This window comes from Poromitra crassiceps, assembly GCF_964638095.1.
Source record: "Poromitra crassiceps genome assembly, chromosome: 1".
NCBI lineage: Eukaryota > Metazoa > Chordata > Actinopteri > Beryciformes > Melamphaidae > Poromitra > Poromitra crassiceps.
Window position 1 is genome coordinate 35,012,082 of NC_139623.1, and position 24,629 is coordinate 35,036,710.

The 24,629-nt window shown below is 42.2% G+C and overlaps 1 protein-coding gene across 1 annotated transcript in view; it reads right to left on the reverse strand.

The window, feature by feature from the left end:
* jade2 (jade family PHD finger 2) overlaps positions 1 to 24,629 on the reverse strand; it is a 557,810-nt gene that overhangs the window by 86,098 nt on the left and 447,083 nt on the right. The window contains exon 12 of the mRNA XM_083635683.1: positions 2,829 to 2,946. Coding sequence (XP_083491809.1) covers positions 2,829 to 2,946 — 118 coding nt within the window. The remainder of the gene's footprint in view (positions 1 to 2,828; positions 2,947 to 24,629) is intronic.

Genomic DNA, 24,629 nt, shown 5'->3' on the forward strand with positions numbered 1-24,629 from the left:
ATTTTCACATCGGCCTACAACAAGACAGACAGGTCAGTAGGAAAAGAAACCATTCAAGCCGTTTGCAGCACTTGAGGAAACTGTGAGTTTGCTCGTTTAATTCATTGATATAAGCGATTGCGCGAACGATTAATTAATTAATTAATAGGCTACGTAAACGTTAGCGGGCACTTATCACCCAATAGCCTAATGCAGTAAGTATAGGCTATCATCTCCTTGTTGCATTTTCAAACTGGCAGATGGGGGGGGAAAGAAATGATTCAACTTTTACTTGTTTACTCACCTAATTTGGCTCTCTTCCAAATAATCCAGCCACGTAACTACGTCCATTCATGAAATTATTAAATAGCAAAGGGACATTAATGGTCTGTAAAGTGCCATTTAACCACCCGCCCACTCAGACATACATGATCCAGAACATGAGCTGCCGGTGTTAAACAACAGCCATTTTGCCAATGATGCGGATCCTGTAATAGGGACTCAGATGGTAATGATCCGCACTGGCGGGAGTGCGCATGAGGCGGATAATTGTTTCTAAACATGCAGGCCGACCGGCTAGCAGCTGGTAATAAACTGGATTTCCCTGCATGTTTAGAAGGGGCTCATGATTAGTAGGAAAAAGAAAAGAGTTCACCATCATTACCATGGCAACTACAGTTTACGATTTCCATGACCGCCACTGACAAGTGCTGTCTCTTGTTTCCAGGTAAAATTATCATGTTGTTTTATCCATATAAGTTCCGAGGAACTAAAAACTTCAAAGAATCTACATTTGGAATGGACGGTCTATGGACCAAAATAGAAAAAAAACAAAACAGATGCAATCTTCTCACCATACAACCATATTTCTCACCATACACCACTATTATTTATTTAACTTTTATTTAACTTGGTGGTCCAATTAATTAACCTTGCAAGCCAGCTGGATTCTCACAAGATCTTGATCAGATCACGTGACGAATCAAACAAAACCACCCATCTGGCAGCGTCAGGTTACCAACTACTGGCCTCTTTCTGAACAGACGCCTAGCCAAGAGAGCAGCACATACACACACTGTGTTTGGCTGTGGCCTTCTTGTGCTCCTTGTGCTCACAGAGAAGCTGCTCTGAGGTCAGCTGAATGGACAGGAAATAGAGCTCCATCTAACATGGATGGCATGTGTCGCACGTCTGGCCCACCTATTGTCCCATTGTTCTTTGCTGTGCAGGTGTCAAGTGTGGCCTGCTGCAAGCAATAGATGAAAGACCATTTCCCAAACTGCCATCCACTCAGCAAGGTCAAGAATGTAACTGTTATGCTCTTCCACCAGCGGGGCTTTCCACAAATTGTATGCTTTTGTTGTTGTTGTTGTTGTTGTTGTTGTTGTTTTTGTGTTGTAGTTGTTGGGTTTTTTTTTTGGGGGGGGGGGGGGGGACACCCACAGAGTGTGGGTGGGCTGCAGGCTGGGGTGGGTGAAGGGCTGCGATTAGTTTCACATTCTTCTTGAAAAGGACTATATATATATATATATATATATATATATATATATATATATATATATATATATATATATATATATATATATATAAACACACACACAGATCCTTTAAAAAAAATTATATCATGGAAAAGTTAGTATATATATATATATATATACATACATACACACACTATTCATATATTTTGAGCACCTATGTTACTGTACTGCAGCTTCACTACTTCTCCCATGACTACTACCACTACTACTGTAGTACTATTAAAACTACAAACACCACTTAAAGAGGAAAGGAAAGGCTTCTCAACTACCAGAAAGGACTCACTTCAGGCTGTTGAAACCATCGACATAAAAGAAAGATGGACATGGACACCATCTCAGCTCTCTAAGTCCTGCCTCCGCCTCCGTCCTGCTTACCGGGTTGTCCAACTGCCTGCATATGCCAGGAAATGTGTTTCTTAACGTTACAACATGAGGTCCACACAAGTTGCTAGCACACAACCAGCCATCAGCTAACGGATTAGCTGTTAGCCTTTGAATTCACAAACAGACACTGGAGGTTTTGGGTAAAGCATGAGGAGAGTTTTTATATGGATATCTCAGGAAAGTGCTTTGACTGTGGGATTGTTGTTCACAAGCTCCTCTCCTCGTAGCTGTTGTAAGGATATACAGAAGAGACCAGGCAGCCTGGCTAACGTTACTTAGCCCATTTTGTTAGCCTCAAACTCAGAGGCAGCGCTGGGCCCTGCCCAATAAACAACGTAGCCTAAAGCTTTGGTTATATTTCATCTGTTAAACCAACATGTGTTTCAAAAGAAAATAAATCATACCATTAAACAAAATGTCATGGAAACATTAGCTAATCAACACAGAGCTGCAAAGATCAGTTCATTGGATAATTTCCCCCGTATGACGATGTTAAGCTGCCCACCTCGAGCAGCCCAGAGTCTGGCTGCTAGGAGCTGAGACGACCGGCTGGCCCCCGGTTCTTCCTGATCTCCGACAACAAGCATCAGATTTCCATACAGGCGTCATTTTGATCAACTGACCTCATAGTGGGAATCTATATGGTTACTTTTGGCGAGACAAACTTAGAACTTAAAGTGCCATATTTACAGAGCTAGAGGATTAACTGTATATAAACACAGTACGCACTGTGTGCAAAGCTAGAGCCAGCAGCTACATAAAAAAGTTCAGAGGGGCGGGGACCTCACACAATTAACGGAGCTACTGCGCAGAATCTGGTCCACTAGTTTTGGCCTCAAAAGAGTATAGTGGGAGGAGGTGGAGTTGCAGTCTCCATATTTAATATAGCTCAGTGGTTGAAACACACACACAGACACAGTGTTTTACCTCCAGCCATGTCCTGTTCCAGTAGTTGTATCTGCAGGTGGAAGATCTTCTCCTGGAGGTCGCACAGCGTGTGTTTCATCTTCTCCCGCCGCGTTACCATGTAGCACAGGTTACGCACCTGAGACACAATGTCACATTAACTTCAGCTTGAACACACACACATATAAGCATGAACACACACACATGCACATACACACACACAAACAACACGTCACATTAACCTCAGACACACACACACACACACACACACACACACACACATGCACGCACCAGTGGGCTAGCTCGGGGTTTGGGAGAGGAAGCCGCGGAAGTGATACTGAAAGCTGTAGTTCCTCAAATGGCCACTTGAGGCTGGACCCAAAAGGGAGTCGTTCCCGTTCACCCCAATGTTAAAATGCCCCACTTTGTAACAGGATCAAGCATGTTTGCAGCCAGGACCAAAACACTGTTTTGGCCTATATACAGTAGCTAATTTCACCTTCCATAACAACTGTACGGTGGCCAAATCTTTATATAACTCACCCGTTTAGAGTAAAATAGACGATAGAAAACACTATGTGTTTGGGGTGATTGACAGGTCGCCTGTCTAGTGAACCCCACATAGAGGAAACATAATAAGCATTTTGAATGAAATGTACGAAACCCCTCGTCTCGTGCCGCCTCGCAAAAAACAACGGTAGGCTACGTCCATATATAGACAGTCAATGGCATGCACGGCGCGCGCACCCATGCACGCACGCACGCGCACACACACACACACACACACACACACACACACACACACACACACACACACACACACACACACACACACACACACACACAGCTATGTTTCATCTTGTTCCACCCTTCATTGACAGCAGAAATCAGAGGACACTCCACCAAGCTTTCTACAACGTTTCATGGTGTTATGTGAATCCATTTGGAACTTAACCTCCTTTTTGTAATTGGCCACACCCATTACCACACCCCATTTTGGCATGTGGGTGTGGAAAGTTAATCAATTCATCCTTGACCAATGACCAAGCTTTCTATAAAATGTTGTGGTGTTACTGTACATGGATCCTTAAAATGACTTCCCCTCCTTCCTTCTGCCTCATTAAAAATCCCAAAGCAACCAATCATCGTTATCTAGATCATAGCATACAAACGAGGGCTTTAACTGCTGAATACTGGACAAGGATTGGCTCTAGTATTCGTGTTGTCACAAATCATGATCATTGAAAATCGCCTTTTCAGTGAGCACAGAGAAACTTTCCACTTTCAGCAGACAATTGTGGAAACAGCTTTCTAGTGTCAAACTCTGCGCAAACATCATTCTGCACAGTGAAGCTCAAACATCCAACTATAGGTACAAGAACAAAAACATTTTTGACTTTAGGGGGTCTTTACCTTTTTTTTCTGGAAAAACTATATCAGACACACATTATTAATAAAAGTAGAGGATTTTAAACATGACTTTATTAGGGAGAACACAGTATGAATTAACAGCTGTGGTTTCTGTACGTCCAGTAATGAGTCAATCAGAGGATCGGCCCAAGGTGAGAGTCAAGAGGAAACTTCCTGTTTCCTGCCAGTAAACTGGATCCCAGGCTCTCTCTCTCTCTCTCTCTCTCTCTCTCTCTCTCACTCACACACACACTGGATCCCAGGCTCTCTCTCTCTCTCTCTCTCTCTCTCTCTCTCTCTCTCTCTCTCTCTCTCTCTCTCTCTCTTCCTGTTTCCTGCCAGTAAACTGGATCCCAGGCTCTCTCTCTCTCTCTCTCTCTCTCTCTCTCTCTCTCTCTCTCTCTCTCTCTCTCTCTCTCTCTCTCTCTCTCTCTCTCTCTCTCTCTCTCTCTCTCTCTCTCACTCACACACACACTGGATCCCAGGCTCTCTCTCTCTCTCTCTCTCTCTCTCTCTCTCTCTCTCTCATCTCTCTCTCTCTCTCTCTCTCTCTCTCTCTCTCTCACTCACTCACACACACTGTTGGAGAAAAATATAAGTTCCATTGGCATTTCCCAATAAGCTATAATTGCATACACATAATTATTCTCCCCTTTGCTCTGGCCCATTGGCCCATGACATCTCACCCATATAGAATAGCAGAGGACTTCTCCTCTTTGCTGAGACCTTGGTCAGTGCATCATGTTCCAATAACAATTGATACAGACAGGGGCCTGCACGACGCACACACATTTCCATGAGATCATCCCATTCCTCTCGCCTCCTCTCTGCTCCTCTTCCTTTACAGTATAAAGCGTATGTCAAATTGTGACATCGCGTCTGAATATTTGACTCTGTACATTAATCAGACATGTGTACATTGAGATTCAAGCCCTCTGACAATATACATATTGCAGAGATAGTATGGTAATAAATATACTTTTATGATACATCTTCCTAGACTCATGGCTTCAATTCATTTGGTAGATAAGTTGTTATAAATTATTACATTTAGCGGATGTATAGAATTTTATTCTCTATCAGTTGGCGTCACGAACAGGATATCTATGACAGAGCGGGTAAGTCTGAATTAATTTAATAATTCATTACTGAGCTGTCATCTGATATTTAAAAGAATCTGAAATGTTTGCATATTGTGGGTGTGGCAAAATGACATTGTATATAATTGTAAATAGATAACTCTATGATTGAAGCTGTGTGCTCAAATAGAGAAGCTGTGTGCTAAAATAGGTAAGCTGTGTGCGCCTAAACCAGGTAGCTGTGTGCTCCTTTTCTTAGATCTCCCCATAACCTACCACTCACTCGGCGGGGTGTAGCCCCGTGGCGCGCTGGCTAGGATCGGCCAGAGATATTGAGCACCGAGCGAGACTGGGAAGCAATCATAGTTGTATCAGCCAGAGCCCCATAACAAAAACTCACTCGGCGGGGTGTAGCCCCATAACACCGAGAGCGAGAAGGGGAAGAAATCTGTGACAAGCAATATGGTTGATATGTTTTTGAGATTCCCACAATGTGTAACAAACAACATGTAACAAACAAACAACCAAAAATAAGCAGCTATTTCATATTGGACTGTAAAACAGAACAATTTCTTAAGAAGCCTATGTTAAAGAAAAAATTGAATGGGAAGTTTGCAAAAAGTGTATTTTAACCACCCCCAAAATACAGAATCAATTATGTCCCTTGAACAAATTGATCTGTCACCAAAATTTGTAGTTCCAGATACCCCACACACAGACGGAACTGGTCAACAGGAGAAGAACCGTCCCTCTGTCACCACCCCACATCGACTAAAAGCTAAGGTGTTGAAAATTACTTTACACACACACGGACACAGATCAAGATCACAAGTAAGTGATAAACAAAAACAGTAGCTGTCTCTCTCTCTCTCTCTCTCTCTCAATGAAGTAAGCAATTTTAATACCCTTGGTGCGTAATGCAAGACTGAAATATAAAGTGTTTTGAATGTGAATAAATGAGAGATTTATATAAAATGGGACATTCACAGTAAACTAGTTAAATCAGTGCTTTGCTTAAGCAACAAAGTGGAGTGTTTTACGAGAGAGAGAGACAAATGCGTACACCAGCAGTGTTGACAATTTTCATAGAGCACAGCCCCAAAAAGACAATTGAGATAAGCAGCTCTCTCTCTCTTTTCCTGTCTCATACTGTAAAAATGGTTTGATTCCCTCTCTGAGACCTGTAAAAATGAGTGATAATAGGTCAGAGAGTGGGCAGCCAGAACCTTGGAAACTACGAAAAGCGGAACGTCTGTGGGCGAGAGACATTCTTAGACAGCATGAAAAGAAAAACATCCCTCCCATACCACCTGGCTCATGTGCTGACATAGTACGTTTAAAACTAGGAGAAAATTATGTGATACCTTTCATGCACGATCTTAATAAAGGTACTAGAGGCCTCTGGCCTGTAGGAGGATCTTTTGATAAAGATAAGATTGGATACATGAAAATTGCAGCCAGACAGTCACCCAATCTCCAATGGTCAGAGTCTTATGTGACAGAATGCATAAGAGCATGTTGCTGATAGGCATCATCAGCTTCCCCAAGGCAACGCAACGAGAGTGCCTTGCTCTGACATGGACAAAAATAAGGCTCCCATGCCAGATATGACAAAAATTGACTCTGAGAAAAGGGATTCAGACCAAATTGACCCTAAACATGCGATACAGTCTAACCTTGATGAAGAACAAATTCACACTAGCAGCACAGAGTCACTCACTGATAAACCTGACCATCCTCATCTAATTGCCCCCAAGATAATGTGTGATAATACAGCCATTCTCAAACCATGGACCCCCCAGGAAGCACGAAGCATGCTTAAGGACAGTCCAGATCCTTTTAAAAAGACCCATTGCTTTCCATAGCTGGCTAGCTCAAATGATAAGTTTGTATGACTGCTTGATTCCGGATGTGAGACAATTGTTGTCACTGGCTTACAATCTGGAGTGGAAAAGTGTACACAAAAATTTCTCGTTTCCAGCGGGAGATGGGAATGAAAATTGGATAGCAGCAACAACAGGAGAAAATTATTCCAGGGATGATTGGATAAGAGAAATATGTCTGGAATCGATCAAAAGGTCAGCCAGAGACTCAGTAGATTATAGTAAAGTCATTTCCTGTATACAAGGTTTGAAGGAAGACACTTTTCATTTCATACAGCGGTTTCAAATGACGTGGGACAATTCTGTTGGAGTGGATCAGCAAAATTTGTTAGCTGTACAAATACTCATGAATTGTTTACGTCCCGAGATCACAACTGCCTACAAGATATCTGCAAAAGATTGGAACACAGCAGATTTTGATCAGACTATAGCAGCTCTGTCAGACCTATGTAGAGACGGGAGATTTGAGACAGGTACCGAACAAAGTGTTTTAAATATGGCCAAGCAGATACCTGTGAACATACAAACAGACTCAAATCATTTGCCAGATCAGATGGTTCAGCATTCTGGATCAGCTGACCACATGCCAGTACGCATACACCCTAATTTCACTCTGCATGTGCCTCGAAAACGCCCCCGTTATAAAGGCAACCGGAAATGCTACAACTGCAGGGAAAGTGGTCATTATGCAATTGAATGTCGAAACAAGCCCCAGGTTCAATCCCCAAACCTTTGAGCACACAGATGCTGTGATCAGATCAACATGTGTAGGACAGAAAAAAAAGAAAAAATGTTTTGGAATATAAAAGGCTGAAATGAAATAATTTGTTTATGTTCCCTTGGAACAGTCAGTTTTCCAACAAGGTTAAGCATAGCCAAAACAACTTAGCCAAAACATTAGCCTAGCGAAAACAATTTGGAATACGACACCAAGCTAGTCTATGGCGACATCTCCAGGCTGATTGTGTTAACACACCCTGAGAGACCAAAGTGATTGAATGTTTTTTGTTTGTTATGAATCAATAGAAATGCAGTAAGCAAATTTGAATCAACCAATTAGTAATAAATAGACTGTTGATTATTATTTTGAAAATAAATCATAATAGAATGTGTGGTGATGGGTGAAGAGTTCCTGTGTGAGATAATCTGAACCTGAAGTGTTTTCTTAAACAGGAAAAATATACATTTATGAACCACCAATTGGGTGGATGAGAAATATTATTATAAAATGTGCATACCAACATTTAACTTTTGGTATGATTTACACATAAGCAAAATTTACACTAAAGTACGCTGGAGATGTTTTCAAAAGTAGCCTATCTATAAATAAGACAATGGCCTCTGAGGACAGACAGTCCTGAGTTTGCGTTTGGAGTATGTGAACAATGTTGGCCCTCACTGTTTTATCTAGTGGGGTCTTGCCATCCCCAAAATCACTCAAGTGAACTGCCTGGGGTCTAGCCCGCCCCCCCATGTAAAGCCCTCACTCACAGCACCTTCTGGGGTCGCCCTCCGCCCCATTGCACATTGCCACAAGTCCACAAGGTCAATTCATTGCCACGCTGTAAGCTGTGAATGCCCACTCAGGAGTCATCTTGTTTATGAGGTTCATTGCAAACAAATTATAAAGTAAACAATTGAATATGTACTCACAGAGTATCTCAAACATTATCTGCCATACGTGCGTACTTGTTGTACTAATAAAATACAAGAAATTATTTTGTCTAAAATACAGGCACATTGTGAAATCTAATGTTTACAGTTACAGGTTGTACATCACAGAAAAACCTTCACACCAGCACAAATCTGTACTTTGAGTACTTTGATCCACAGTTCAAGAGGTCTACTTGACCTAGTTTTTGTAGAGTAAAGAAAATTCTTTCTATTTTCAATATTAAATAAAATTAAGTGTTTTAAAGTGTCATTTTAAGAATAATCAGTTATATGATACTGTGATTATGTTTTAATGAATATGATTAATCAATGTTATGAATGTTTTGCATTTTAGAAAGTTTCAGTTATATATTCCAAACAAACCAATATTAAAGTAAACTAGAAATAGAATAAAATAGTTCCCAAAAAGAAATTAAACCACTGCGATGGAGTTGGGCTATTAAATAGTTTTAACAACAATTACAACAACAGCACCAGGAACAAACAAATAAATGAATGAACTAGAGTCATCACATGATGATAAATATTGTTGTTGTTGTGAATACTTTGAAAATATTTTACTTAACATGATTCCTTTTAGAGGAAGGTCCGAAGGACTCAAGCGTTGAATAAAGTGAAACTGGAAAAATTATATATATACATACATGTATATAAGAAGCTTCTTTTACAAAAGTGGAAAAGATTTAAGTGTGATTTGGAACACACTGAATATTAAGTTCAATGCAAAATATATATAGTGATATTAATTAGACTATTTGCATTGAACCATATAGAGTTAAGATTAGTAGGCCCACTCCTATATATTATAGCCGCAGTGGTGACGTAATATTGTTATTGTATCACTAAGATTTGTTTTCTCTTCCCAATAGATAATGGAGATGCTGTGATATGAGCTGAGACTGCGCTGCACTGTGTTGTTTTCAAGTGTTTAATGGTTCCTATGTTTTCAAAAAAAAAACCTGGCCCACAATTAAGTACAGATACAAGCATTATATTGAATAGTGCACTTAAATTTTGTAATTATTATTGTTATAGTTGATGAACATAACAATTGGGTGGATTGTTGGAGAAAAATATAAGTTCCATTGGCATTTCCCAATAAGCTATAATTGCATACACATAATTATTCTCCCCTTTGCTCTGGCCCATTGGCCCATGACATCTCACCCATATAGAATAGCAGAGGACTTCTCCTCTTTGCTGAGACCTTGGTCAGTGCATCATGTTCCAACAACAATTGATACAGACAGGGGCCTGCACGACGCACACACATTTCCATGAGATCATCCCATTCCTCTCCCCTCCTCTCTGCTCCTCTTCCTTTACAGTATAAAGCGTATGCGTGTGTGTGTGTGTGTGTGTGTGTGGTGAGAGAGAGAGAGAGAGAGAGAGAGAGAGAGAGAGAGAGAGACACACACACACACACACAGAGTTATATATTATTGCCAATAACACTGACTGTCACTTTTCAGTCAAGTTTTTTTCTTCTCCCCAATTGTACTTGGCCAATTCCCCCTCCTGTCCTGGTCGTTGATCCACCCCCTCTGCCGATCTGGGGAGAGCTGTAGACTAGCACATGCTTCCTCCGATACATGTGCAGTTGCCAGCCAATTATTTTCACCTGTACATAGCACGTGGGATGATCATGTTATTCCCTGCGCCCATCCCCCCCTTCCCGAAGAGACAACGCTCAATATGCTGTGCGGTCGGAGACTTAATTGAAGAGGATGACAATTAAATGTGAAGATAGTATACACAGCACGTCACCTGCATGAGTTATTTAAGAAATATATTGTATAGCTTATTTTTCTTCTACCATGCAACAAACCTTTTTTTTTTATTACTTGGGGGAAATGTTTTTTTTTTTAAACTGATTAACTGATCGTATTATTCGGTTAAAGTTTAAATGGTGGGATATTGCTTAACGGTTATCGGTTGACATCCCTAATTGTGACATGTCAATAAAGCAGATTAATTGAATCTTGAAAGAGAGAAAGACAGAGACACGATGGTTATGACCACTTGATAGAGAATAAAATTCTATACATCCGCTAAATGTGATAATTTATAACAGCTTATCTACCAAATGAATTGAAGCCATGAGTCTAGGAAGATGCATCATAAAAGTATATTTATTACCATACTATCTCTGCAATATGTATATTGTCAGAGGGCTTGAATCTCAATGTACACATGTCTGATTAATGTACAGAGTCAAATATTCAGACGCGATGTCACAATTTGACATACGCTTTATACTGTAAAGGAAGAGGAGCAGAGAGGAGGGGAGAGGAATGGGATGATCTCATGGAAATGTATGTGTGTGCGTCGTGCAGGCCCCTGTCTGTATCAATTGTTATTGGAACATGATGCACTGACCAAGGTCTCAGCAAAGAGGAGAAGTCCTCTGCTATTCTATATGGGTGAGATGTCATGGGCCAATGGGCCAGAGCAAAGGGGAGAATAATTATGTGTATGCAATTATAGCTTATTGGGAAATGCCAATGGAACTTATATTTTTCTCCAACACCACTAGATACAGTTTGCACTCACTGAATGGTTTTTATAACTACATGTTCTCAAGTTAGAATGCGTTCATGTTATTGTAGATATTGCTGTTACAGTATGTGCAACTGTTGTATGTGTGTTTTCAAAGCAAACAGTTAATAACTATTAGAGATACTGATGATTATGTACTTTCCAAGCCGAATAATTTATCATCTTAATGCTGAATTAATGTATGAACTGTTGTTTGGAGTTTTGCATGTATTGTGTGGAGAGAGAGAGAGAGAGAGAGAGAGAGACAGAGAGAGAGAGAGAGAGAGAGAGAGAGAGACTAATTGGGTCTGAGCCAGAACACTATGAGTAGTCCCAAACTAACTACAAACTGGCTCTCTGCCAAGGACAGAGTCTCACAAACACACACACACACACACACGCACGCACAAACACACACTCCTGTTCCTGTGTCTCCAACCACATCTGTGTTCTGTGTTCTGTGTGTGTGTGTGTGTGTGTGTGTGTGTGTGTGTGTGTGTGTGTGTGTGTGTGTGTGTGTGTGTGTGTCTGTTGCAGGAAGGCAGGTATGCAGGTACAAAAAGAGTCAGAACAAACAGGAATGTATAATAAAGAAAGGCAAAGAAAACAGATGAGTGCTTTTAGTTTTACACAGAGAGAGAGAGAAGAAAAGAGAAGAGAGAATCGTGCATGTTATTTTGTTTCATTCATTCTTGATGCTTTGGCAATATTGTTCATGAGACATTCATGCCAATAAAGCACATTTGAAAATTAATTTGAGAGAGAGAGAGAGAGAGAGAGAGAGGGAGAGAGTGTGTTTATGGGGCTGTTTTCCGAGAGGACATGGGGAGAGGACACACACACACACACACACACACACACACAAACACACGCGCGCGCGCAGAGAGCTGCAGATCACAGAGGCCAATACAAAAACGAGTCATTCCCCATCGACCCCCATGTTCAAATGTACAACTTGACAGCATAAATAAACATGTTTACAGCCTGCTTCAAAAAACTGCTAATTTCTCCCTTCATAACAGCTGTACATATCTCACTCGTTTATACAATCTATGGGCCTGTGTCCACCTAGCGTCTTTTTCCAACTGTTAAACGCTGGGAGTGCGCTGGTGAGCGCTGATCCCAGCGCACAATATACAAGGAAGCAGTCTGAAAATAACGTTAGTTCAGTGTGGTAGTAGCTTGATAGCTGACAGCTAGCAAGCTAACAACACAGGTAGGCTACGTTATTAAAAGCAGTAAGCACAACACTCACCAGAAATATTAAGTGTCTAGCCAATCTGCTCCCACAATTGAGCCATCCTGTCTCTGTTGCGATAGTTTTTCCATATGATTAGTTGCCAGAAAAGGAGCACCCGACACCAGCGTCTTTCTGAAAAGTTAAAATATTTTCAGCTGGGAGCGCTGGGAGTCGGGCGCACAAAGACGCCGGAGCGCTCTGAAAATAGACGCTGGGCGCTGCGCACTTTGTCTAGACGTCCATGTGCACCCGCATACGCTCTCCCCCCATTGGAAACAACTGAAAATAGACGCCGGAGCGGATGAAAAGACGCTAGGTGGACACAGACCCTATGTCAAAAAGAAGTCTGATTGTCTAGGTGGCTACCTGGTGACATCAAGATATTTTTATTATTGCGTGGCCATGCAATAGTATCTCATGGCCACAAGATACTAATGCGTGGTAACGAGATAATTAAGTCGTGACCACGACTTACTAATGCGTGGCCACGAGATAATTAATATCTTGTTCCCACGCCTTAATTATCTCGTGGCCACACATTAGTAAGTCGTGGCCACGCATTTGTAAGTCGTGGCCACGACTTACTTATCTCGTTCCCACGCATTAGTATCTCATGGCCACAAGATACTAATGCGTGGGAACGAGATAATTAAGTCGTGGCTACGAGTTACCATGAGATACTAATGCGTGGCCACGCAATAATAAAAAATATCTTGATGTCACCAGGCAGCCACCGTAGGAGTCTATGGGGAAATTACCCTACTTCTCACTAGTGCTGAACGATTTGGGGAAAAGGTGCCATTGTGATTATTGTGGACAATATTGCGATTTTCGATTTTGATATAATTAACAAATGGTATAGGGATGTACCGGTATGGGTTTTTGATGGTATGATAACCTTGGACAAAAATACCACAGTTTCACGGTATGTAAAATCTGGCATAAAATAAAAATAAGAAAATATATATTTTTTGCCATTGAACAGAATGTATTTTATTTTTAAATAACAATTTGCTGAATTGTGGGCTGAGAAAAAAATTAAGACATGTTAATGTAACCTACATCTGTAATTACAGTTACTGTTGCAAATACAGTATGTGTGTGCTTTGGTAATATTATAGTACTATTCTTACTTTTTTTTTTTTTGCAAATATATTTATTGGGTTTTCCATTTTTGTACAACATATAATGATATAAAGACAACATGTACATGTAAATACACAGACAGAAGAATATAAAAACGAAACAAAAACGAAACACACAAAAAATTATAAAATAGAACCAAAATCAATTAAATTAAATTAATCAAGCAATTCTTACATAGCAATTACATTTCCTGGTGTGCGACTTTCTAGATAATCTATAAATCGTCCCCATATTTTAAAGAAGTTTTGCATTTTCCCTTTGACGGCATAAGTCAATTTTTCCATGGCAAGAACATTGGAAAGACTTTTAAACCACTGTTCAACTGTCGGTGCCTCCGTGCTCTTCCAAGACGTTGCAATACTATTCTTACTTCTAAATGTAAACGATTTACTTCATCTAATCAATTTGATGTAAAACTAAAACTTAATCATAATATCAAATAGTGCTTTTGTGGTGCTCCCGCATTTGTGCAATCATGCTGGAAGTATTGGGTCCTCTCTTCGCCTGCATGTTTTAGCTACATGTTGGGTGATCTTCCTCCTCTAAACCCTGGCCATCTGTGTTTTTACGATAGCTGATACAGCCAACTTCGTCTGCGGGAAAGTTCTAAGTAGTATCCGGAGCACAGCGATTCAATGTAATATTTGAGTCTGCGGAGAGACTAGACTGGGGAGCTGCCAGGTAGTCATGTGACCAGTCTGAACAGTGACTGAATGGTCATCTGTCACGCTCTCTCTCTCTCTCGCTCTCTCTCACACACACACACACACACACAACACCCACTCACAAACACAAACAGACATTTCTTTTAAAATAATCGTACCCTTTTGATGTAATCACACATGCTGACATCGCGATTCGATTAATCGTGCAGCACTACTTCTCACTTGATTTATTACTGTATATGGCCTCAGTAAACAGTTTCCTAATGAGTTTATGGTCTCAATCATTAGTTTCAAGTCTTCTCAAATACAGCATGATAGTAAAATTAGACTCACATGGACAAACCCAGCGTCTAACCTAATTTCTGGTGTTTAAAAGAGATACAAAATGGTGAAGGAGACTCGCACATCCCAAAGTACGGTCTTCTAAAAAGGAGGTGCTGGACCAAACGAAAACAGCAGTGCAAAAAGAATGAGTCCGCACACTGTAGCTCCCATTTAAGTAAATTTATTTTACCCGTGACGTTTCAAGCTCACTCAAAATGTCACAGCCCACTGGTTGGCAATTGGGTTGGTCACATATTCCAGAAAAATCAGATGCCACAAGAGATTGAAAAGACATACAAGGACAGATAACACAGCCAGGTCATAAAAACAGATCAAATAGATAGCACTACGGCTGGCTACTGCGAGACTATGGTCAAATAGATATATGCTGATGCTGAGATATGTTGTGGGGTGTGATTGACAGGTGGCCTGTCCAGTGATTGTGCATCTTGCCCATCACAGACCAATAGCAAGCAGCGCTGCGGCTCTGTCTGGCAAAAAACAGGAAAGACGGCGATGCTCAAAACGCCAAACTAGAGGTTTCAAAACGGGAGTCCACAAACCAATGGGTGACATCCATAGGTGTAGTGCTGGTGTAACGCGGGGAACGGCGTTCCCACACTTCTCCAAGGGGTGTTTTGTGTATGTGTGTGTGTGGCTTTGCTCCGTCCTCCACACGGCGGCATGTCCCACCACACACGTTTCAGAAGCGGAGCGCTTCCGGGCGCTGCCTGGCAGCTGGATGCAAGATCGCGCGGGATTTACGAGATCGCGCGATACTGTGTGTACAATGGGGTGGATGTAAAGAGCACAACACACAAACAATATAGTCTGTCGTTGACTTGCTTTTGATTTGGTCATTTTCCCTTGATTTTTGTGCTTCTACCATGGGTAAGTAGTAGAGATGCGCGGATGAGCTTTTATGCCATCCTAATCCGCGTGTATGCATGAACCGTCCGCCCACCATAAATCCGCGCAAACTATTTCATACTATTTATAGTAAAGGTAAAGTAAAGGTAAAGTCCCAATGATTGTCACACAATGTGTGAAATTTGTTCTCCGCATTTGACCCATCCCCTGGGGGAGCGGTGAGCAGCAGCGTGCGCCGCGCTCGGGAATCACATGGTGATTTAACCCCCCAATTCCAACCCTTTGATGCTGAGTGCCAAGCAGGGAGGCAATGGGTCCCATTTTTATAGTCTTTGGTATGACTCGGCCGGGGATCGAACTCACGACCTCCCAGTCTCAGGGCGGACACTCAGACCACAAGGCCACTGAGCTGGTGATCCACTGAGCTATAGATCCGCGCCCGCCATGCACCCGACGCTATAAACGCTATAAAACGCTATAAAAGGAGCGAACTTACGGTTTCTGCTGCCGTTGATGCGATCGCTGCAGTCCAAGACTCCAAATAAACTTCCATGCTGTATTATATCCAGTCCACCACTTGCCCTCATGTAGCTTACTCGGCTAACGCTATAGCTTTAAGTTTAGTTTACTTGATTGCCTCATTGTATGGGAAAATACGAACGCGTCTTCTCTTCAAACACGTCTTCAGCGGAGACTCCTTTTTGAGGGTGACATCATTGACAATATATGGACGAAAAGTGTAGCCTTGCGACCTAGCACATGGCTATTGTTGTGTTTACGGCCGTGGGTCCTTTGGGGGATCTACAATAGGCGACTAAGAATGTGCCCGACGAAAAATGTAGCTTAAAATACGTTCATAGACTAGAGAACGTAATTAATATTATTTTTCCTAATTAATGATACATTGTTTCAACCGCCCGCAACCCATCCGCTATTAATCAGAATGTTTATTTTCATGATCTGGCAAGCCCGCGGGGCGGGATATCCGCGGTCAGCGCGGTTATAACTGTGGCCCGCGCATCACTAGTAAGTAGACTGAAATTATTTGTTTATTTGTCATACAGTGCCTGTTAGCAGGAGGAGAACTCTTGCATTTCTTCGTCTACTTGAAAGACTACAGGGGGAGGGGGGGAGAAGGAGAAGGAGTCGGTATTGGGTCTGCACACCGTTACTGTTTATCTGTTGGTCTTGATGGTTTGGTCAGCCTGGCCTATCTGACCCAGTCCATCCCCGTTAAAGCACTACAGATAAAAATAGCTGCTCAAGTGGGACACTGTGTGCAGAGTCTGGCTTTGATTAGGACACTATAAGCATGTATTTCTGTGTGTGTGTGTGTGTGTGTGTGTGTGTGTGTGTGTCCGGCAGGGGTGAATTTCTTACAGGAACTATACTACCCCAACCTTCAACGTTTCATATTGTCCTCCCGCCCCCAGCTTCATGCATCCCTGAACACACACATCCATTTTTTGAATGCCTGTATGGTGTAGAAATTAGAAACACTTGACAATATGTATAGTGAATTATTTAGGCCTGTTTAAACATTACAACAACAGACTCTCCTATGTGGACTATCATGTGTGATTTCAACTCTCCTTTTTGACCAAAACATTTACCACACACTGAACAATTAAATTGTTTATCTCCTGTGTGAACTATTATGAATAACCGCGGTAGGCTACATTGTATGCTTTGGTGCGATGTAGGATTTTGTCTTTCAATAATAATATCCTCATTGCAGCCTTGCTGTAGTTGTTGGTGTTGTTGCGGTTATTTGACTTTCTGACCACCCGCCTCAGTGCTTATTATGAGGCCAGAATAACAGATGCTGCCCTTGGCCATTGGGAAGGCTAACCATTTACTTTTGGCTTTATTGATTGTATATGATTCAACTTTGTATCTATGATTTTATATTATTGCATGTTTTTGTAGATTGTTGGGACTTCACTGGCCTGGAACAAACTGCTGGACTGGGGGGAATGAATAGCTGTGCCAAAAAAAGAAGAAGCTAGGCCTATGTGCTGTAGCCTATTGTATTTTTAATTTGACATTTTTTATATTTTTCATTTGCAAGTTCAACTGTCAGCTGAGCTCTGTTATTGAAGCTTTGGCTAAAGCCCTGAATTTTACAATGATGTTTTGAAATAAATATGTTTAAAAATCGTTTGTGTGTTAAAAGCTTGTGTTACATTTTCATTAGCGTTAATATATTACAGTAGCCTAATTTATTTTCAATGTCGGCTATCAAGAGCAATTTGGTTAGGCCTATAATCGCTGGGCTGGGTGCAGTGTTTGTGGTGTGGGAAATGTGTTAAAAGCTTGTATTACGTTTTCATTAGCGTTAATACAAGGAAGGTATGTGACCATCATTCATTTCAATGTCCGCTATCAAAAGCAATTCAGTTGTTTCATGAAATCGCTGGGCTGTGTGCTGTGCAGTGGTTGTGGTGTGGGAGATTCGAGCTGTCAAAAGAAGACAAAAGACTTGCTCCTGGCCAATCCCGGCGCTTGACTGCTGCGTAGGCGGGCACAGGGCGTGGTTTTGGCTTAACCTATGTGGGTTTCGAAATAACGCAGTATGGACAGACAGCCGAGCAGCAGCAGCGCCATCATCAGAAGCTGCGTGCTTATAGCCTACACAGCACGGATTAAAACCACAGGTCTAAAACACTGCATTGGAACAATTTAGAAGCAATTTATGAGAGAGACTACTGTTGTTTATGTTACCCTAACGACATAACGTCAGCACAGATGTGTTTCCTTGTTGGAAATTATGCAATCGTGATTGCTGCAGCAATCGGATTTTGATTGACAGCAGCTGCGTGTCTTTCAGGAACGCCGTTCAGGCACAGAATTTCTTAACGGAACTGAGTTCCGGACGGTTCCGGCCCACTTTCACCAGTGGTGTCCGGCCCCCGATCGCCGGTGTGTGGTGGCATGGCGGCTGGAGCATGGCAGCTGGTGAAGGCTTGAGCGCACGATTTAACATCTAAACACACACACCCGTCGTAACTGCCGTCGTAAATGTAGTCATGTGCAAGTTAATGTTGGGGAGATTGGTCTGGACAATGTGTCTAGTTTCAGTGATCAGAGTTGCCTACAAACGAGCGCTTCAAAGCGGGAGAGTCTATCGACAACAATGGCGTCCCTACGACCCAACCCCGAAACACCTGTTGGGCATGGAGCAGCTACACACAGACTTCTCTGACCTGGTGCAGCCCCTGAACGAGCAGCAGTGGTCGGACTTTCAAGTCAGAGAAAGGGCCTTTAGGAGCTGTCTGGCAACCAGAGAACATCGCGAGAAACAAAACTATGTTTCCTCGGGAGACCCTGGTGACTGGATCCGTCTCATAACTCTCCTGAATGGCATATTTTTCAAGAATGGATTGTTTACAACTGAAAGCCACCGTGGAAACCCGTTTGGATTCCCCCTTCTGAAGTACTGTATGTAGCTCGGATTCTGAAAAAGTTTCCGATGAAGCAGCCACTCCCCGAGGCATTAACACCGGTGCTGGCTACTACCTGGATCGAAGCGCAATTGCGTTTCCTCCGGGAGACGTTGCAGCCTTCATTAACAACTGCGGGAGACAGGCGACAGAGGAAGGTGAGCAGAAGTAAACTGTCTTATCTCTGGCAGTATAGACGATCTGAAGCCATTCAATTAATTTTGAACAACAGTGAATACCCAACCCCCCCTCCCTGCCCCAATAATTGCGAGCAAGTGCAATTGTACTATCAAACTAAGTGCCGAGGACAATCGTCAATTGACGATGAACTTCCACCATTTCCCTGCCACGAAGCCATATCACTCACGGAGCCTGCACGTCTCCCTGACACTGCGCACTTCACGCATGCTGAGGTGGAGACTGTGTTGCGCAATCTCCCCAACAACAAATCAAGTGACATGGACGATGTTTCCTATGAATCACTCAAGGCCACACAGTCATGTACACTAACTTCCATCTTTAATACCTGCTTGGAAAATAAACGAGTGCCTGATTCTTGGAAGGGGGCTCTCGTCCATAGAATCCCCAAAAAGGACAATATCCCGGACAATCCATCCACCTGGAGAGACATTTCCCTCTTACCTACCATCTTTAAGGTGTTTATGAAATGCATTCTTGCTAGGATTCTGCCATGGCTTGTTGATGAAAACATCTTATCCCCCAAGCAAAAGGCTTATATCAATAGGCAGGGCATGAATGAGCATGTGTTTTGTCTCAAAACAGGAATCGATGACTTCAAGCACGAGTCAAGTAAATTATTTATGGTTTTTCTTGATTTCCGTGATGCTTTTGGTACTTTAGCACATAATGTCATGTTAAAATCTCTTGAGGAAATACATCTACCTCAAGTTTATCTTGACATTGTTAAATATGTTTATTCTGGTTCATTTATAGGGGAGAGTGGGGTGAGTTGTGCCACTTTTTACTTGAGGTGTCTTTAAAGTGAGGGCATGACAGTAATGCCTCCAACTACAATATGTAAATATATTTCAGGATGTTGTGCACCACTGGGAACACTCCCTTTGGATCTTAAATAAACTGTTAAAAAAATATGGCTATTCTTAAAAAAGTGGTCTCTTGGCACAACTTGCCCCCGGTGCGGGGTAAGTTGTGCCTTTGGAGAGAATACGTTGGGGTAAATTGTGCCATTGATTACTGAAGTAAAACAGAACATTTTCATCTCATATACTGTAATGCTATATCAAAGCAAGTCAAAATAAAGATAACACTAAAGTCCAGTGTACTATAACAGGGTTAAACAAGGCTAAACGGTAGCAGCAGTTGACCTACATATTTAACATTTTCAGAAATAAAAATTATGTTCAAAATGAACAAAATCAACTATCACAGAGCCAGGCTACACTTGCCAATACTGCAATATTCTTCAACAAGGTCTATTTAAACATTTAACACATTCACTGCCAGCCGTTTTTTTTTTTTTACTGTAGGTAGGTTCTGCCAGAGTTTTTTTTTGAGGATTCTGGCTCATCTTTCAAGACCCGAGGATTCTTTTCTGCTAAGATTTTGTGAACACACAATATCTCAAAAGAACTAATAGAATGTGTGCTTTCTCTGTCTAAAAGAGTTAGTTTGTAGAGTTAGTAGTTATGTAAGCATTAGCAGTTGAATACAGCATGGTTTCAGCGTCTGAAAAATTATTCAGAGATAAACGGCTTTTTGTGAAATTCGATAGAACAGTCACTTTAACCATTCATTTTTGGCATCAGTAAGACGTCAGACATCTAAACAATAGTTTTGAACAGTAATTTCCTCCATAACAGCAGGAAACCCCCCTCTGCTTCCAACTCCTCCCTCCGTGGGCATTCTTCTTGGCTGCAGCGGCCGTGTCACAAGCTCGTTGCTGCTGCTGCTGCTGCTGCTGCTGTGCCTGTCTGCCCGGCCGCTCTTTGAGGAAGTCTGGATGGACTCGCTCGCTTCTTGGAGTTTTGGTTGAGAGCTTTGATGAAGCTTTTGCGATTCTGGTCATATTTATGCTGCGTGTTTCAAAGTGTGTTCCACCCGTAATCTATTATGCAAATTTGCAATCGCGCACCGCCAGCAATCAGCGCGAAAACGAAAGCGTTTTCGCCAATCCATTTTCATGAGAATGGCTTCGAGGAAGCCATTCTCATGAAAATGCTTGCCTTCCTCTAGTCAGGAGAGCACTGTCGCCACTTAGTGGGTCGGTGGAATGGGTTGTAAACGTTCGGTGGTTCCAATAATTATATAAGAGATGTAAAAGGGTTAGATGCACATCCCACGGTCAAAAAAAAAAAAATCATTTTTTTGACGGAGTAATACGTCATTGGCAGTGAACCGTTGGATTTTTTTTGACGGAGTAATACGTCGTTGGCAGTGAACGTGTTAAGAACAAAATGAAATAAAATTTCACTAAATCAACTGCAACTGCACTGGCACAACTTAACCCAGGCCTTTTGGCACAAATCACCCCATCCCCACCATTTTAACAAACTTGTATCATATAGCTGGTTTGGAGCTAACATCATGCTAACAGTATAGCCTCATATTGTAGCTTACTAAAACACTAACACATGTGTGAAATGTTTTCAAGCTTGTCTATAATTGTTCAGACACAACAATCAATAAACCTTGATCATAAAAAAATTACTTTGAGAGGCAAAAAACAGTTTTTTGAACTTAAATGTGCTTAGCTCTTGTGCCATCTGCCTCCCTTCTTTGCAGAGTGAGTAAAATGGATGCCTCTTCAAAAATGTGTGGTCACATGACCAATTTCTTCTATGGTTTTCTAGATACAAGGGGTGGCACAACTTCCCCACTGGCACAACTCACCCCACTCTCCCTACAGGTGATCTGTGGCAAACAGCTCACAGACCCAATCCCTCTCCAAGTAGGTATTAAGACTGGCTGTCCATGGAGTGCAGTTAATTTTGTACTCGCAATAAATCAATGGTTAAAGTGGCTTTGTAACTGTGCTCCTCTCAATGTCATCTCCCCTAACCCGGTTCAGGGGTACGCAGACGATGTCGTCATTTCCTCCCGTCAAGAGGGTGTTATCAACACCATGCTCACCAGAACTGACTCCTTTTTGGAGTGGTCTGGTTTAGAGGTAGAAGATTCCAAATGTGCAGTTTTTTATGAGAGGCGGAGCGGGGGGAACCGCTGGTACCATTCCAAATCAGATTCAATACCTGTATTTACAATCAATAATAAGCCACTGAGAGTATATTCACGCCACAAGACATATACATATCTAGGTCATAAATTCAACGTGGCAGGTGAGTGGAAAGATCAAGTTGATGACATCACATCTGAGTATTCCACCAGACTCGATTAATTGATGCATCCCCCCTGCCACTCATCATGAAGCTAGAAGCAATCAGACAAATAGCACTGGCCAAGGTTCAACACTTGTTTTCCAATGTACATATTCCATGTAAATCTGTACATGAAATGAATGATAGAATCGTGCGTTTGGTAAGGCAGTGGACTGGACTAAATACTCATAGTACACGTGACATCATATTTCACAGTAAACAGGAGGGTGGGCTGGGGGTTCCGAATTTTGAATGGACTTATTTTTCTACGAGGCTTGGCCACCTTTTAAATATGCTGAACAGTGATGACCAATATGTCAGAGAGCTCGCCAGAGCGTCCCTGTTCATAGACCTAAAAAGATGCAAGGTCCCCCTGGTACGTGGGTCGGATTCTAACTTCCTGGGATTCAAGATGAAACCCAGCGGGAAGCTGGACAGTCGCTCCCCTGGCTTTGGCGTGTGGTCTGACTGGCCTGACCTGAATGACTTATGTGGCTGGTGTGAAGTTGCCCTGGAGTGGGTGGGGCCTAACTCAGAGGCAGTGAATGTCTCTAAAGAGGTTATATCTGACCCCAGTATCTCTGTGAGAGCAACTGTGAATATCTGTGGAGTAGATCATCAACTCCCTCTAACGAATGCCCGAGGTCACCTCATGAGGGCGCAACAACAAAGACAACGACAACACTGGACTGAGTTAAAACTCCAAGGGAAACTTGCATGTCTCCCTGCAGCAGATCACTCTGTTTCTCATGCAGTGTTTAAAAGTGTCACTCTGGATGAGAGCATTATCATCTTCACTCTAAAAGCAAGACTGCAAGTTTTACCAACCAAGCTCAATCTTTCCATCTGGCTTCCTGACAGTCATGCTCCTCACTGTATATACATCATGGTCATGAACAGATAACTGAAACCATGGCTCACATCTTAACACATTGAGTGCCAAGGACGTCTGTGGACGTCCTAAAAAAAAGTAACGAGAAATGCCAAGGACGTCTGTGGACGTCCTAAAATCATAATTCATATTATTCCATAATTCTGCTGTTTAAGGTCGTACCCAGCCAGTGAGCATGAATCCCTTCAAGGGATCACACGGCGCCACCTTAAACATCTACACGGGAGCTGCGCCACCCACCTCAGATCCTTTACTTTGTGCAGGAGAAAGCGGAGAAAGCCGTGATCAAAGCGAAACCGATGCATGCTGCAGCCAGAGCCATATAGATTGCTCTGTCTGCAGCTGACAGTTGGCTGCGATCCGCGCCCACAACTGAGCTCTTCTGCTTCTGTCTATCTGTCTGCATATAGTTTCTCCACACGATTCCCTGCCAGAAAGGCAGCACCCGAAGCCGAACGGCCAAACCTTTTCCTTCAGTCCCGTTTGCCATTTCCTTGTTGCGCTGGGATCCGCCCGGGGCAAAAACGGAGGCTGCGAAAACAGACTGTGTGCGTGTGGGGAGGAGCCCGCAGCTCAGGGGTGGAGAGGGGGGGAGAGGGGGGTGGGGCACGCAGGCTGCACAGAACTACACCATGTCACTACATCAGAAAATAGTAGCTAGAGTCAGTGAATGTGCTTGAAATTAGAGTGCAAAAAGTATTCATAAAAGTGACTTTATCTTGAAAAGTAAAAAAAGACAGCAGAAAACCCTTGAAAGTGCTCTTCTTTCAGAGGCTGTCATTTCATAATGGAACTGTCTAGAAACAAAATTTCTTCTTTGAAAGAAGCAGGAGTGTCCAATGTTTCATTAGAGTCCAGCCCTGTCCATATAGCCCTAATAGAAAGAATTCTATAGCTGTTTTCAACTGAATGGAAGTGAATCTGGCACAGGCTCCAGACAATTTTACTGAAGCGCTGTGGCACTCAATGTGTTAAATGGTTGCCATGCATACAAAGGGCTTTACATATGTAGGCATGACAGATTAGTGGATCTGATATCAAAAGATATCTCTTCTATTTTCGGGTCTTCAATATCACTCCTGATGTTGTTGTTGTCAATGAAAATCGTAGAGAGGTGTTTGTTCTAGAGGTTGGCTGTACCTTTGACCACAGCCTAGAGGAGGCCTTTCTAACCAAGATGATGAAATACCGACAGCTAGAACAGACCATTTCACAGCTAGGCTACAGGTGTAAACTTCAGTTTTCATATTTGGTAGCCTAGGTAGAGAGGAGGAACAGAGAGGATGAGGAGTTTCGAGCAAA